Genomic DNA, 17,112 nt, shown 5'->3' with positions numbered 1-17,112 from the left:
GCATCTGGACCACCTTAGGAATCTGTGGCAGTAGACTTCAAATCTGAAATCATCATTCACGTAATGCAGTTTGATCACAACAGTTTGTGACCCGGGAGACATTTGGATTCGTTTGTAAAAAAAAAAAGTTAAACAACTCAACTTTCTATGCTCTATTTGACGCTGAATCCAGAGCCAGTTAAGAAGCATTTAATTTAATTTAAACCCAGATCTGCAGCAGCTTGCAGAAGTGTTCACAGCTCTTCCTATTGTTCATGTTATATCAGGTTACATCTCTGCATAGTCTGTGATTTTACATTAAATAGTAGAGCAAAGTTACACATGAAAATGATAAACAAATGATTTTTTGGTTAAATGAGATTGCAGAGGATCTGTGAATGGCAATTTTTAAGTCTCAGCACAGATTCTCAACTGGCTTTAGATCTACAGGTGGTCCATCCTGTCCGCAGGTCCAGATGATGGATTCATCACAGCTTGGTTCCAATACATCTTATTTAAGAGTATCGTAGTGAAAGGGGGTAAATAGTTTTGCAGGCCACAGTGGGTTGTGGAGGTTTAGGAACCTTAACGTTCTCCTAAACAGCAGAGTTCGGTGCACTGCAAAAATGGATCTAAAAACAAGTAAAATGTTCTTAAAGTTAGTCTATTCGTCCTTGATTTGAGCCAGTAAATAAGATTATCTGCCATTGGAATGAGTATCTTTGCCCCTAAAATAAGATAATTAGACATCCTGCACTTGAAATAAGATGATGGAGATGAATTGTTCCTATTCTTAAGTGGAAAAATCTTATTCCATTGGCAAATCATCTTATTTACCTGCTCAAATCAAGGACAAATCAAGGACACTCATTTCAAGAAGATTTGACTTATTTTTAGTTCTGTTTTTGCAGTGTGACAGCTGGGAGTCTCCCCGTTTGGTTGTGGCGTTAGTTTTTCAAAGCTGCGTGACGTAGCGTGCCGCTGTGCACCAAACGCAAACGTTCTGGACGTGTTCAGGTTTAAAACAATGTCGTATTTATTGGGTATGCGTGGTTGTGTCGATCCAAAAGCTGCAGAAATACTTCTCCATGAATCCGTGTGCCGTTACACCCATGGTAAAAAAAAAAAAAAAAAGAAGCTCTTTTTAAATTTATGTCTCAGTTCTCTGTCAATATCCCAACAACCAAAACGATCAGCTGGAAAAATAAAAAGTTTTAAAACAAATAAAGCATCGCTTTTTCAGAAATTCTGATTTGCATATTTCAGTTAATTGATAAAATAATAAATATCTCGAAAGCATTTTTTCCAGACTTCACATTTGACAGACTTCCAGACTGCTCAGGAATCATGCGTTGGATTTATCGTTTTATATAATAAATTACAGTCTGGACATATAAATAAACTGGGATGTTCTCTTTCTCAGAGGACTTGTTAGGACATGGAAAGCTGTCATACATCAGAAGAAAGGAGTAAAAGCAGAGAGGCGGAACAAGCTGCTCCAGCCTCCTTACTGAACACGAGTCAGGAAGAACCAGCACGAAAGCGTTGCCGTGTTATCAGAGCGACCAGAAAAGTGAGCGCGTTAGGAAGACGTGACGATTTACAGCATCCAGCAGCGAGAGAGCGAGCTTGGCGTATTAGTCAGGGACCAGACGTACGCAGCAGCGGGTTAGGGCAGTGAAGTGTGCAGGAAGTGGAGGTGGTTTTCAACAGGAACGTATTTAATACTACTACCTTTGTGGCGTACGATCTCTTGAACGCCAGCGCGTGAGGAACATAAACAGACTTGATGAAGACAAAACAGAAAACAGGGAGGAAACAAACATGACAGACGATATGATTAAATGGGTTAATGGTTAAGTTAAACAGGTCAAACTAAAAAAAAAACAACAAAAGTAAAACAGTAACGGGACAATTAAGTTGGTAAAAATCAAAACAGGCAATGTTAATATCCCACATAATGAGAGCTAAACACAGTTTTATGATTATAGCATTTGCCCCCCTTTACAGATTTCTTCATCAGATTAATGTTAAAAACTGTGATTAAACACATTTTAATACCAACAGTCAGATCTGATTACTGCAAGACCTGCAGAATCAAGAAATCACAGAGGTATGAACCTGTCTGACAGCTTGAAGTAGGCTAAAAAAAATCCCCCAAAAAAACCCACATAATTTCCTAATCTGAAAATAATCCAGTTCATCAGCGACCTTTCACATTTATCCACGACTCGCCGTAATCAATCCAACACTAGTTTATTGGCCATGAGTTTTTGACCTTAAGCTCACTTGGGTTATGCAGCAGGACACTGATCCAAGTCCACCTCTGCAAGGCTCAAAAAAAATAAAACAATAAAACATTTTGGGTTAGCCTAATCAAAGTGAGGACTTTAATGCAAATGTAAAGTTGTGGTTTGACTTTAAGCAGGCTTCTCACGGTGGATAACACTTTAATATGGCTGAGTAACAACAATTCTGCAAAGCAGAGTGGGAGAAAGTTTCACACCAGTGATGTGGGATTCACTGAAAGAGCCGCTAAAAGACTCGCTGAAAGACTTGTTGTATGACTCGTTGAAAGACTTGGAGAAAGACTTGTAGAAAGACTTGTTCAAAGACTCGTTCAAAGACTTGATGAAAGACTTGTTCAAAGACTTGTTCAAAGACTTGATGAAAGACTTTTTCAAAGACTTGATGAAAGACTCGATCAAAGACTTGTTCAAAGACTCGATTAAAGACTTGTTCAAAGACTCGATTAAAGACTTGTTCAAAGACTTGTTCAAAGACTTGTTCAAAGACTTGTTCAAAGACTTGATGAAAGACTTGTTCAAACACTCGATCAAAGATTTGTTCAAAGACTCGATCAAAGACTTGTTCAAAGACTTGTTCAAAGACTCGATCAAAGACTTGTTCAAAGACTTGTTCAAAGACTCGATCAAAGACTTGTTCAAAGACTTGTTCAAAGACTCGATCAAAGACTTGTTCAAAGACTCGTTCAAAGACTTGTTCAAAGACTTGTTCAAAGACTTGTTCAAAGACTCGATCAAAGACTTGTTCAAAGACTCGATCAAAGACTCGATCAAAGACTTGTTCAAAGACTTGTTCAAAGACTTGATGAAAGAATTGTAGAAAGACTCGCTGCAAGACTTGTAGAAATACTCATTTAAAGACTTGTTTAAAGAATTGTTGCAAGACTTGCTGAAAGTCATCACAAATGTTTGCTGGCCAAGGCTGGAACAACCAGTTATTGGGTCCCTTTCTAATACAGCACCAGCTTGTTTTAGATGGTGCTGTGTCTTTAATAAATTAAGTCAACATCATCTTTGTTTGATGTTAACATGTTCTGATGATCTGAAACCATTAAGTGTGACACAGAAACAGAAGAAATCTGTAAGAGGGGAAATACCTTTACAGTTTTATATTTTTATCTGAAACTACAAACAAAACACAGAACTATAAAACAAGACTACATCACAGAACCAGACGGTCTCAGTGCTGGACCTACAGTCTACATCTGAACATCTCTGCTACCGACAGAGAGGAAACCTGTAGCTACAGACGTTCTCTGACTCCCTCACTGGATAACACGAGTCCTCAGAGGCATGAAGTCTGAATTCAGATCACTGTTCACACACAATTACAATATCTTCAAACCTCCGTGTGACAAAGCAGCAAACTAAAAGGGAGCTTGTCAATAGTTTCACAACGGTTAACAAATTCATGCCTCTGGCCCTGAACTCGACTGTGTCTCTCCAGAGCGACCAGAAAAACAAGGACACACACACGGGCTGAGCTGCAGCGGGGAGAATAATTTTGAATTTGAGAACATAATGTATGCAAATGGATGCAAATGAAAGAGCTGGCGTTATAAAATGTGAGGTTTTTGTGTACTAAATGTCTGCATATGATGTATTGTGGCCTGCATAAAGAGCCAACGCGGCCTTTGGAAGAGTTTTCCCAACTTTTTTTTTCCGCGTCCAACAACATTACGATGCGAGTTCAGGATATCTTATTAGGTTTCTGCAGACCTAGCAGAGGGCTCTTTCTCCTCATTTGGCTGCGTGATTAGTTTTGGGATCTCTTGAGGAGAAAAAATTTAAACATCTCTCATTCTGAGGCTTCATTAGGAAAACACAAGGTAAAAACTGATTTATGTTTAGTCTTAAAAGCCAAGGCCAAGCTACGTGAAGTGAACAGTGGGATGCTGCGTTCGCTTTCTCACCCATTAAAAACTCAAAATCATTCTCCCCCGTGCTGCGAAATACCTCCTCATCGTCTTTCTCCTTTTCTTGGTCAACCTCCTTTTCAGGCTCCCTCTCTTTCTGCCCCTCTTTGACCCTCTTTTTTCTCTTTATCTCCCTCCTTCTCTCCGTTTCCAGCCTCTCCTCCTTTATTGCCTCCTTCTGCATGCCTGACACTAGGTCAAAGATGTCCGTGTGCAGCTAAGAGTGGAAGAAATTATTACAAACATATATAAAAAAAAAAAAACAAGCAACGGGTGTGACAATAACATGCCCGTCTTTCAGGGAAGGTGTCATTTATTGCAGGCGGCTCAGTGTCTAATGCAGCAGTGATTTAAATTTGCAATATATATGCAGAGCAGATTATCTGACTAACAGCAGGGCTGATTTTATGCAACATGGTCAACACATTTAAATCTATATGAGGTTTAAATGTGAACAGAGAAAGTTCAACAACATTAAAATCAAAAAGCTGCAGGTTCTTTTAAATATTCAGATGATTTGGTTAGAATCGGCACATACAGCGCTTTGCAAAAGTATTTGCACCCCTTGAACTTCTCCCCAATTCCCACGTTCTAAACACAAACACTGATGGATTTTTTGGGGGGGGGGATTTTATATTTATTTTGAATGTTTGTTGTTATTTATTCGGAATTAAAAAAAAAGATTTTTTAAAATTTTTCCACATTATGTCTCCTTTATGTCAGCCTGACACTATTACCAGTTTTTCTCTTTAAAACAGCTCAAACTGGGGCAGACTGGATGGAGAGTGGTTCTGAACATGACTTTTAACGTCTTTTTACAGAATTGAAATCAGATTCAGGTCCGGGCTTTGACTAGACCGTTCTAACGCACGACTACGCTTTGATCTAAATCCAAACTTTTCGTCACATTGGCCAAAATTGTCAAGTCAAAAGTACTGGAGGTAGACTTTAAAAACCAACAAAAATTCCCCAAACAGTATATTGTGATTTTAGATTCTTTTTTTTTTACCTGCTCCATGAAATATGGACATGCAATATTTTAATTAAACAAATTAGTCATGTTGTCTGTAGGAAGGGGATGTGGAAATCATTGCAGACCCAAAAATTAAAAAGGATTTTTAAAGAAGGAAAAAAAAAGAAAAGAAAAAAAAGAGGAAAAAAAAGGGAAAAAAAGGAAAATAAAAAAAGAGAAAAAAAAGAGAAAAAAAAGAAGAAAAAAAAGGAAAAAAAAGAAGAAAAAAAAGAAGAAAAAAAAAAAGAAAGGATTTTTCCCGTTTGCCTCATTAAAAGATGGCTATACAAGTTTGCAAATTCTTTTGGGCTCGATTTCTAATAAAAACAGACTTTGGGTCAGTATTTATTATAAAAAACACTTCCTGTATTTAGCCAATTTTAATAAATAATATTTCAATGCACCAAAGCCTGCATTTGAGCCAAAGTCGTTGGATAGATGTGGTGCTATTTACTATCGAACTAAAGATAATGTAAAACATGTGGTTATTAATAGACACGCAGTTTGTGTTGTTACTGATATTTTGAATCGTAAGATTTTAACTTGTCTGTAAAATTTTACCCTTTTTAAAAAGGGAAAAAAAGTCTCCATCACCACTTATAAGCTGCATAGCTACAGACCTTTGGTATACGTACATGTTTCTGACTATTTCTGCCAATTATTTGACTACTTTTTGAAGCAGCTGGTTTATTTGGGTAAAAGGGGTTGAAGACATTAAGCACACAATGTTTTTTTTCTTTATATTCATGAGGAAAAATTTTGAAAACCAAGAAATATAATCCTTCCACTGTTCAATTTTGCACAACCTTGTCGGTCAATCACACAAATCCAAATAAAATACATTAAAAATGGCTGCGATGCTCCATAATAAAGTGCGAATACTTTTGTTAGGCACTGTGCTGCAGCGATTCTCTGTAGATGTTCTGCTGACTTGAATATTACCGACTGGTGCAGCTTTTACTCACATCTGCCTTCGACTTCTGGGACGACCTCTCCAGAACGTCATCGCAGGACAGGTCCGAGTCCTCGGAGAAGCTCACGTTCCTGCGGCTCTTCAAATCTGTCGACGGCAGCAAGCAGCAAACATGAGCCTCCGGATTCTAAACGCTCAGAAACATACGAGAAGCTTCTGAACGCAGCGCCGACCTGAAGATTTGCCCGGAGGAGACGTCCTCTTCTTCCCGGAGTCCTGGGTGGTGGAGCTGGACGACGGCGTGCTCGGACACGACTTGTTGTCCTTCTTCTTCTTGTCCTTCTTGTACCCGGAGAAGACGGCCTTCCACAGCGATTTGTGTTTGGGAGGCGTCTCCTCGGTGCCGGAGTGTCGGCTGCTGTCGTTCTTGGCTTTCTTCTCCTTCTTGTTCTTGCGTGGTGAGAAGAGGGAGCTGCCTCTTCTTGCTCTTGCCGGCGGAGGAGCCGTCGGAGGAGGCCACCGATCCGTCCAGGCTCTTGCTGCCGCTGAGGAAGCGCTCGGGCGCGGCCTCGGCCCTCTTCGACTCCAGGGCCTTCACGGCCGACGTTCCAGGAGAGCCGGGCGACTTCTTAGCTCTTCCCGCCGAGTCGGGGGTCGCGCCCCAGGCGACTTTCGGAGAGGGCCCCTTGTCTCCGTCTGACTCTTTCATTTTGTTCAGCTGCTTGTCCATGGCCTCCTTCAGAGCCTGGCTCTTCACAGACTTCTCTCTTGCTCTGATCCTCTCCTCGGCGATCTCCTTGGCCTCCGGGGAGAACCGCGTGGCCCTCTGGCCCTTGGACACCGGGACTACGGGGATGTTGGGCTTTCCGTTCTCCATGGCCAAGGCCAGGTGCAGCGGAGGCTTGGCTCTGGGCGGCGTGTGTCGCCTGTTCAGGCTCGATTCCGGCGCGCGCTCGTCGTACGTCTCCTCCACGTCGTCGGCGAACGGAATCTCCTCAACCGTCTCCACGAAGGATTTCCTCACGTCAGCCGGTCGAGGCTGCTGCTGCTGCTTCTTCTTCTCCCGCATCACGACGGCGGGAGCGGTGGGTGGAGCCGCCTCCGGGGAGCCGGGCTTCCTGGGCGCGGGTTTGGGCGCCGAGGAGACGGGGCTCAGCTGCGTTCTGGGCGCGGGAACCGGAGCGTCTTTGGCGCGTCTGGGCGGCGGCGTCTCCATCCCGTTGCTCCAGGACGCCTGGTGTCTCTGCTGCCGGAGCACGGCCGGAGACTGGTTGGCGGGCACGGGCGGCGGCGGGCTGGAGGGCGGGGTGAGCATGGCGGAGTCAGACGCGTTGAAGCTGTCGCTGTTCGGCGTTCGGCTTCCGTTCAAGGCGGAGCTGCTGCTCGCGTCCTTCTTCGCAGAGGCGTCGCTCTTGGCGGCAGCAGGAGCGATCGGCGTGATGACCTGGCCCTCCAGGGTGATGTTGAGTCTGCGGATGACCGTGCGGCCCGTGAAAGCGGGCTTCTGCTCCCTGGAGACGTCCGCCGGCGGCGTCTTCGCGGGGACGGGGTCCGGTCTGGGAGTCGGAGCGGCGCTCCTCTCCAGGATCCTACTGCTGCGGTCCAGAGGAGACAAGCCGAGGCTCTTCCGGATCTCGGCGCTCTTTAGCCAGAACTCCTCGATGATGTCCGTCTTTTTAGACGAATTCTCCTCCACGGAGGAGTCCGCGGAGGGGCAGGGCTCCTCGGAGGCCACGGGCGTGGAGCTGACGGCGGGGACAGGCTGCGTCCTGACGGGGGAGTCGGAGGAGAGAGGCGAGGAGGGCTCGTGGCAGGGCAACGGCTGGGCACAGATCGGGGAGAGAGGGTTTCCTGTCAGGGGGCAGATGGACGGGTGAGGGTAGACCGGAGATTTGGGCGCCAGTGTCTCCGGCAGTGAGACGGGCTGCGAGCGGATCGGCGAGCTAGGCGGCGACTTGACGGGCGACTCGGCGGCTGGCTGCACCGGAGAGGAGACGGTTGATGCGTTTACGACGGGAGGCGAGGCGGTGGGGGAGGGGACTGTGGCAGGGTTAGCAGCGATGGCGGCAGAGGGAGACCGGATAGGAGCGGGAACAGAAATGGGAGACGGCGAAGGGCTCGGTGGGCTCCTGACAGCCGGGGACACGGCCGTCTGCTCAGGCTCCTCTTCCTCCGGTAAGAAGGGATCAGGGAAGAAACGCACGCTGGGAGATTTAACTGGAGTCAGCTGCAGGAACAGTGAAACAGTGAGTTACTGAAAAAAAAGGTGCCGCTGTTTTAACCTGGTGTCTGTGGAGCTCTCCTACCATGGCGTCCGGCTCGAGGGGAGAAAGAACGACGGCGTCCTTCAGGCCTGGGCTGACGCTGGATGGGTCTATGGTCACAACAAGGAGGAGACTCATCACTCAAACCCTTTTCAGCACAAACTGCAGGACATTTTACTAGGATTTAACGTGACAGACGAAGGCAAAGCAGCTCAGAAGTGTGAAAAAAAGATTCTTTCAAAGATATTTTTGAAATAGAAATCTGAAAAAGTGCAGAGTTCATTTAAATTCTGCCCTTTTTGCTTGAAAACCCCCTAAATAGTTAAACAGTTAAAGGTAAAGGGCTTGGATCAAAGTGTGTTTATGTTTTAGAATGGCCTAGTCAAAGTACGGAGCTGAATTAAATAGAAAATCTGTGGTTAAAGTTGAGAAATAATGTTCACAGAAGTTCTGCATTAATTCTGACTGAGCTTGAGATGTTTGCAAGGGGAAAAAAATGCAGAAATTTCTATTTCTAGATGCGGGAAACCACTAAACAGTTTATCCCAGGAGACTTCCAGCTGTAACTGCAGTGAACGGTGGTTCTGACTCAATGTGCTGAACACAAATGCAATCCACAGTTTATATACTTTGAATAGCTTTTTTTTTTTACATAAAGTCCTCATAAAATGCATCAAAGGTTATAGTTATGATGTGAAAACATTTGAAAGAGCTCCAGTGATTCCAGGAAATGCTTCAGCTTAACGCAGTGTGTAAATGATCTCTTCCAATATCTATTTGAATGAATATTGTGGGTTTTTTACCAATACTTGAGTCTCTTCCCAGAGTTTCCATCTCCTTGTTTTCCTCCAGCGGAGCTTCATTTTGCTCCGATTGGTGCAACCGAGCCTCAGCTTCTGCATCTGAAGGAATGTCATCTGGAATTCACCAAATAAAAACAGGATAACATGAAGGAACGTATAATCAACTGGTCTTCTGGCTCAACATCCCTCCTATGACTCCAGGAAATACAAACCCAGAACAAAACTGTATTATTCTGTTCACACTAAATGAGTAGAATGCATATTATGTACAATGACTTGCAAAAGTATTCGCCCCCCCTTTACTTTTCAACCAATTTTCTTACGCTCCAACCTGTAATTTAACCGTTTTAATGTTGTTTTGAAAATAGTTGTTTTAATGAAGTGGATTTACATGAAATAGTCCTTTGGACAGATAATTAGCAGGTGGACATTGTTTTGTGTTCAGGGGTTTTACTACTAAGTCCCAACAAGTTCTGGTGCAGCCGATCGTCTTCATAAGTCCCATAATTATTAAAATGAAGTCCAGCTGTGTGCTACCTAAGTGTCACATGACCCGTCAGTATAAAGACACTTTTCTGAAAGTCCCCACAGGCTGCAGCACCATGAGCCACAGCCGTCCCACCATGAAGACCAAGGAGCTCCAAACAAGTCAGGGACAGAAGTACAAGTCAGGGTGTGGTTCTAAGAAAAAAACATTAAATCTTTAATGTTCCCCCAGAACACCATGAGGTCCATCACCTTCAGATGGAAAGCACCTAGTACCAGGATCTGGACGATAAATCGAACATTTATGACAATAACCGAGGTCATTTTACCCATGCTGATATTTTCGGTATTTCTTTTAATAAAAAGGAAAGTAGTTATCTCCACAGCAGAGATAAGCCAATAAGCCGTACGCTCCTCAGAGCTGGGCTTCATGGAGGAGAGGCCAGAATAAAGACATTAGTGTTAAAAATAGGAAGGCAAGGGTCTGAGTTTGCCAAGGGGCACGTGGGCAGCTCCCTAAATGTATGCACGAAGGAGGCCTGGTCAGATGAGACTAAAATGTAACTTTTCAGGCACTGAGGAAAGCGCCGTCTGACCCAAACCCAGCAGATCCCATCCCCACTGTGGAACACGGTGGTGGCAGCATCATGCTGAGCAGAACTGAGATGAAACCATCGCTGAGAGCGGCGGCTTCCCACTTCAAATATAAGCCTGATATAAACACAACTTAAACTAACAAAGAGACAGTCCTAAATAATAAATAAACTCAGAATCTGGCTGTATCTGACATCTCCTCCTTTATATTTCACTGTTAGTGCTGAGTTCAGTTAACATTCTGCGATGCTCCCCTCTTTACGGGATTTATTACATGGCTGCCTTGTGATTTAAATTAATGGTTTTGATCGAAAGACTCAGGGACACAGCCTATAGTCTAAACACAAAACTAAGTAGCTTCTTTCTATCCATCCCCACATACTGACACAAACTGTTTAGATTCTGACCTCCAGGGCGGCGCTATAGAGCACTCTTTGATAAAACCAGCCTCCACCCCTCAAACACAGTGGTGAAGTTTGGTTAAAGTAATAAACTCAGACAGCTCTGACAGGTTGGGGCTCATCTCCTCAAGTCTGTTGCCATCCATTTAAGAGAAACTCCTCCCCCTCCGCCCCCCCCCGCTCACCTCCAGGTGAACAGTTTCTGCAGCAGAACCAGCTGGTGCATCACTTCATGCTTCCAGGTTTATTTGCTGCCTCATGTCCTCTTTTGTTTGACGAGCTTAATTATTCTAACACATTATCATCATTCTGATAAATGCATAACAATAAATAAAACTTACTCGACATTTCTGATTCTTTGGCTCCTTACCTTGATCCAGCTCTGTGCCGGGCTCCATATCTGGACTGTCTGCTTCGGCCTCCAGCTCCTCATCTTCACAGGGCTCTGATATGAGATCAAAACAGAAAGAAATGAGTAATCTGGCTATTACATGCTGTCTGAAGTCAATAATGGGTGAGAACTTTTTTTTTTCCTTCCAATTCACTGACAGCCTAAGAGCTTGAATGAACTTTTCTCAGAAACTCAGACCATCAGCTCCAAAACTATTGGGATCAATTTGAAAGTAACAATGGAGCGCAAAAAATACGTCATTGAAAAAGCATGAATAGACTTCAAAACCAAAATCCATTTTTACTTCAAATAAGCACTTGGAAATGGATTTGCTGAAGAAAAAAGGTTTAGCGAGCAGATGACGGTAATAGTCTGTCAGTAATATGAACAAAGAAGATCACAGAGTAAAATTAGTGATAAAGACGCATGCAGACGTCCATTTTGAAACAAAAACAGGGTTGTGTTTAATCCAAGCAGAAGCGTGACTAAAAAGTTAATCCCATCTGTTAAATGAAAAAGGCAACATCATTTAGGAAGAGCAACTTTCCCCAAGCAAACCTAAAGCGAGGAAACAAAAAAAAAAAAACAAGCATTCATGCATTTATTTTAATCTAACCACTCTTCAACTGAACGCACTAAACTAAATATTTGTCTATGGGAATTTATAGCGAGACAGTAAAATAAATCCTTAGTCTAGTGAGTCTGATCTCCAACGAGCTTGTCCCAGAGCAGGAGGAGTCAAAGACCTTCATTACATTCATTCATGCTTTTAAGCAGCAGATAGAAAACTTTAAGGTGTTCATACAGGAAAATGTGTCCAAATATCTGCGCAGTCACAGCCGTGTCTCATAGAAATATCTCTAGTACAAAGAAAAGTATACTCATACACTAATATCACTCTAACTTCCCATTTTGTCACGTTTGAACCAGAAACTTCAGTGTTTTGTTTTTTTTAACCACCCTGAACGTACAGCCAGAGACACACGTGATAGGATCAACAACCATTTGTCCTAAATCATAATGATGTTTCTCTGGTTTGGCGCTACATAAAAATGGCTCTATAGCGGGTTTCTGCAGAACCTGAAGACGTGTTAAGGTGTTTCGGGTATTTACGCGACACATGGAGCACACGTAAAACATGCCGGACACTGGCTCTAGAGGACAGCTCCTGCTCCCCTGGTTAAGATCCAAACATGTCCGCGTGTTAGAAGTCCAGATCTGAATCTAACAATCTCTGGCGAGACTTGAAAATCGCTACAGTCGTTAATAGATGATCTCAATCCAATGAGCCTGAGCTGAAGCAAGCTTTAGAAAGTCTCTAAAAGGAGCAAAGCTGGCGGTGAAATGCCCTTTAAAATGTGCAGGAGTTTACTTTTTGTGACTTGTTACTTGTCCCTCACATAGAAAGTACTCCTGGGTCAATGTTTGCTTCTGTGGTATTTCTGTGTCTTCTCAAACCCCCAGTCGGTCACGGCAGATGGCCGTTCAGACTGAGCCGGGTTCTGCTGGGGATCTCCACTGTCGCTACATGCATGCTCAGTATGAGGGATTGCTGCAAAGTCAACGACACAATGGCAGCAACTTTCCACCGTGTCTTCACACTCATCCAGGAGGAGAAAATGCTGCAGGTCAACGACTCGATGCAACCTGCTGGGTTTCCTCAGACAGAAAACATCTCGGCCGATTATTAATAATAATTTAAACCAGACTCACATGGATCAATTGAAATCGATGGACTATGGAGTGTTGTGAGTTGGCAGTATATGAAAAAATTAAACTGTCACATTTAACTAGGGCTGTGCATAAAAATCGATATAAAGATTAATATCGATATTTTTAAAAATGATTTAATATCGATATTCTGGCTTTCAATATCGATATACCTCCCAACCTCTAGGGGGCGTTATTACAGCGCAACCATTACAGTTCACAGCGAAGGAGAGCAAGTGAGACGAATTTGTGGAACGGCCGACAGGATTTTAGAAGCTCCTTTGTCCCTAAAATCAGATGTTTGGGCACATTTTTGGTTTCTGTGACACGTTAAATGCATTGAAGCAAATGCACTTTATTTTCCTGTTAATATGTCTGTGATCAATAAATAGGACATAAACACAATATTTGGCTGATTTTGGTGATTGAATCACTGAGCATTAATTCAAAGTAATAAATATCGATATTGGAATCAAAGCAAGCTGAGCTATGTATCGAGAATCGTATCGAATCGGCTCATCCTAGATGATACCCAGCCCTACATTTAACCCCAATAAAAAACACTTTGTTCTGGTTCTAATGAGACAAAATGTAAAATTATTATTATTTTTATTAAAAGCACAAATTGTTAATGCATTTGTAAGACACTGTAAATGTTTTCAAGCCTCAGTGAAATTCAGCACTGAACAACAACAACAACATATGCAGGTTAAAGCCAAGAAAAAAGCAGCTTTCTAGAAATGCAAAGGATAAAAGTTTGTTGGTGAAGGGTGAAATAAAGACGCTGGTCTGATCGCTGGCAGCAGACGCCCGACTGCGTGCATGCGCGTGAGTTTGCAGCTCGCTGCGTGTTTCTGCATGCTGCAGGGAAACGGCCGGCCGACAGACACACAGACAAGTCTAAGACGGGACCGGGGGGCCCCTTTCAGGTCCGTGCTACCTCCAGACAGGGACTCCAACCAGACTCTCACTGCCTCGTGTCGGGTGGATGTGTGGGCAGCGGCTACTCTCAAACCAGAAGAACCACAATGGATAGATGGCAGGGGAAACAACATCGATGCAATTAGACACATGAGAAAAGAACACAGCAGAACAAAAACAAGGACATCACAGGAACTGATGAGGGGGGGTTATACGGTGCTCTGGGGCGTGGTTGGAGAACGTTACATTCGACACAACATTAGACAGTGCAGGAAAATTAAAAACACACAATACGAGAATGTGGACAATCAGAGGTGACAGACGACAGCTGATGGATCTTTCCTGTCGCACACGCAGAGGCTCAAAGAGAACGGCCGCCATGACACGTGGAGGCCCGTGCACCTCTGGGTGGGTTACCTGCAGAGGAGGCCTGGGAGGGTTGGGGGAGCGAGGCCAGCGGGCCGTCCTCGCCTCCCTCAGAGTCCGGCCGCGCGCTCGCCGCTCTGGGCAGGGTGCTGGGATCCACGGGCTGCAGGAGCTGCTGGATTTGTATGTTCCTGGCTAAACATTTATCGCGTTTTCAGTAACGAGCCGCGTTGTTGGACAGCAAGACGAAGGCAGACGTGCAAGAAGGTCAGAAGTAAAAAGAGAGGAGGAGGAGGAGGAGGGGAAAAGGAGGGGAAAAGGCAGAAACCGTTACTCAGGGATATCACTAACACCTTCTAGAAAAGCTAAAGGAGGTCTGCATGCAAATATCATTGCAAAAAATAAGCACTGTTAAAAAAAAAAAGCTGAAAAAGAAATGTTCATTTGTTGAACACAGCAACGCTGCCAATCAATATAAACTCATAACTGCAGCGCCTGGAGGAATCTGTGGATTATTAGATTAGTATTTCAAAGCCAAATAAAAAACTGGGCTTTATTAAGCAGGTAGGCATGGGCCGGTGGGAGAATTCCCATTGTGGGTAAAAATATCCCACTTTCATATTACTTACACTAAATTAAGAAAACAATGTAATGAGCTGTTTTTTTGTTTTTTTTTAAGAAAACTGATGAAACGGTGCTAGAATATTATAACATACTGTTTTAAGGACATAACAACATGCTTTCATCTACCAGGAAGCTCTGGATGGAGAGATGGGGGGGGTGGGGGGAGCAAAGCGTTTTGAAAAGGTAGATTCATTTCATCCACATCATCCAGTAAAACCACTTTAAACTTCAGCTCATTACGCCTGTTTGACTATAACACCGTTTAAACGACTGATGTTTTTTTTTACAGCTGTCTGTGCTGAAAGATGCAGTAAATTTTTCATTTAAAGGAATATTTTAGAGTTTGGTTCATGTTCTGAAACACAAAAAACAACAACTGTTCTCTGGGCCGGTAAGATATTTTACGTTTTGAAACAAAGCGCTGCTGCTGTGATGGTTTAAGTAAGTCTGGTTTAATGGACTGTTCACTCCTCCGTGCTGTCCATTCATTTCTGATAATGGACACTTTGAAGGGAATTATCCCGCTTATCCCATGGCCCCTTACAAAAGAAATATTAAATCAATTATAAATACTTTAGTGGTTTTTTTTTTCAACGTTAATATCAGCAAAAAAAGTTGATATTGGGGGTGAGTTACACTTTAAACCCGTCATTCTGCATCTCTTCTTCTCTTTTTGGACATTTCTGGGTTGTTTTAATGTGTTGTGGGAAAACTGACATCTAGTGGCAGGATGGTGCTACTACACAGTTAAAAAAATCTACATTTGCTACAGGAGTCTCAGTTTTAGCCACTTTAATCAATTTAAAAGGATATATACCTCTACTTTATGACACGATATGCCTTTTTTCAGGGCCGGATATATTGCCTTAACGGGCCAGATTCGGCCCGCGGGCCATGAGTTTGACACAAGTGAGCTAACAAGTGATCCAGCACAATTGTTTAGAACGATCAGGCTATTTGACCAGAACTTTTTTTTTTTAAAGCGGCATCCTATAACACTTTTTAACCCTGCAGCCAATCAGAATCGAGTATTCACCCAGACCACGGTATAAGCTTATTTAGAACATGTCCCTCTGGCTTTAATAAATCAATGAACGTAACAAACTTTCTCTGACATTAAACCGATTCTAATTCTGTTTCAGTGTCAACGCCATGAAATGAGGCGAGAAATAAATCCCAACAGTAGCTCTCTGCGGTCCAGTCACACAAACTGGATGACCATCTCAATCAATAAAAAATTAAGATAAAATAAAATGCGTATATTTTCAGCATTAAAAACAGGATTTGGGTCACCGTTTCTTTGAAAACACTTGCTGTGTGTAGCTAAGCCAAAGCCTTATTTTGAGTAAACGTTGTTGAATAGATCGAGTTCTTTTTGCTATGAAATTAAATAGAACTTAAAAGGTGTGGTAATTAAAAGATAAATACTTCGTGTTGTACCAAATATTTCAAAATACAAGAAGATTTTAATTTGGCTGATAATTTAGCTCTCATTAGAAATAAAAATGGTCCGTGCTGGTCGGCCAAATCACTCTTTAATTACAGTTGTGGACGCACAAAATCAGTTAAGGGGCCGCAAATGGCACCTGGGCCCCACTTTGGACACCCTCGATTTACCGGAACGGCCCGTTATGGATCCCACAGGAGAACCACACACACAAAGGTCCTGGTCTCTCCCTTTAGTGCTTGTTCTCAGGCGCAAAGTTCTGCTCTTTGCAGGTTGAAACAGCTATAATGAGGCGTGATTAACTGGTTATTTAGTCAGGCTATCTGCTCTGGAAGATCCTGCAGTCAGCTGCTTATGAGGCTCATGGCTTCCAGAAAACAGCCGCTCATTTAGTCACAACGACGCCGTCTCTCTCTGGAAATGTTTCCTGCTGCAAAAATCACACAAACAGCCGAGCTTGCCTTCCTTGTAGGCAACAGAAAAACGCAGAATCTGTCTTTGAGCCAGCTGGCCTGCAGTGTGCAGCAACAGGTGGTGAAGAGTCGGCTCTGTCTTATTCAAAGCAGCTATGATGGAGAGTTTTAGCGGTTCTGATACCGTTAGCCGGCCCATGTCTAGTTTTTAATCAAAAGAAACAGAAACAATCCTTTAAATCAAAGCTTCAACCGGAAAAAAAAAGAAAATACACAACAACAAAAACAACAACACAGCCACAAAAATGAGGTCGCAGTGTAGAAAAGCTTGAACACCAAACTGAAATCAGCCAGAGTTATTTCATGTTCAGGGTTACTGCAAACACCACCGCAAGCGCTTCTGTTGCTACCTTTGAATTTACCAACATCCTCTTCGTCTGTAAGGTGCTTCTGCAGCCACAGACCTGACTGCAGCTCTCTGTCCCAGGGGCAGTACTCCCCCTCTGACAGCAGGGGGAGACAAACACCCACAAACACATGTCCACACAGGGGATGAAAGGGGAGAT

At 43.3% G+C, this 17,112-nt stretch overlaps 1 protein-coding gene across 1 annotated transcript in view; it reads right to left on the bottom strand.

Moving 5' to 3' along the window:
• The window catches only part of mical3a (microtubule associated monooxygenase, calponin and LIM domain containing 3a), a 78,739-nt gene that overhangs the window by 23,432 nt on the left and 38,195 nt on the right, over positions 1–17,112 (bottom strand). The window contains 11 exon segments of the mRNA XM_036126660.1: positions 1,714–1,764; positions 4,242–4,418; positions 6,179–6,273; positions 6,360–6,600; positions 6,602–8,353; positions 8,433–8,500; positions 9,194–9,307; positions 11,045–11,119; positions 13,716–13,778; positions 14,114–14,257; positions 16,957–17,049. Of these exon segments, the coding sequence (XP_035982553.1) occupies positions 1,714–1,764; positions 4,242–4,418; positions 6,179–6,273; positions 6,360–6,600; positions 6,602–8,353; positions 8,433–8,500; positions 9,194–9,307; positions 11,045–11,119; positions 13,716–13,778; positions 14,114–14,257; positions 16,957–17,049 (2,873 nt within the window).

Source organism: Fundulus heteroclitus, chromosome 2 (assembly GCF_011125445.2).
Source record: "Fundulus heteroclitus isolate FHET01 chromosome 2, MU-UCD_Fhet_4.1, whole genome shotgun sequence".
In the NCBI taxonomy this organism is placed as follows: domain Eukaryota; kingdom Metazoa; phylum Chordata; class Actinopteri; order Cyprinodontiformes; family Fundulidae; genus Fundulus; species Fundulus heteroclitus.
This window is presented reverse-complemented; position numbering and strand designations above follow the sequence as displayed.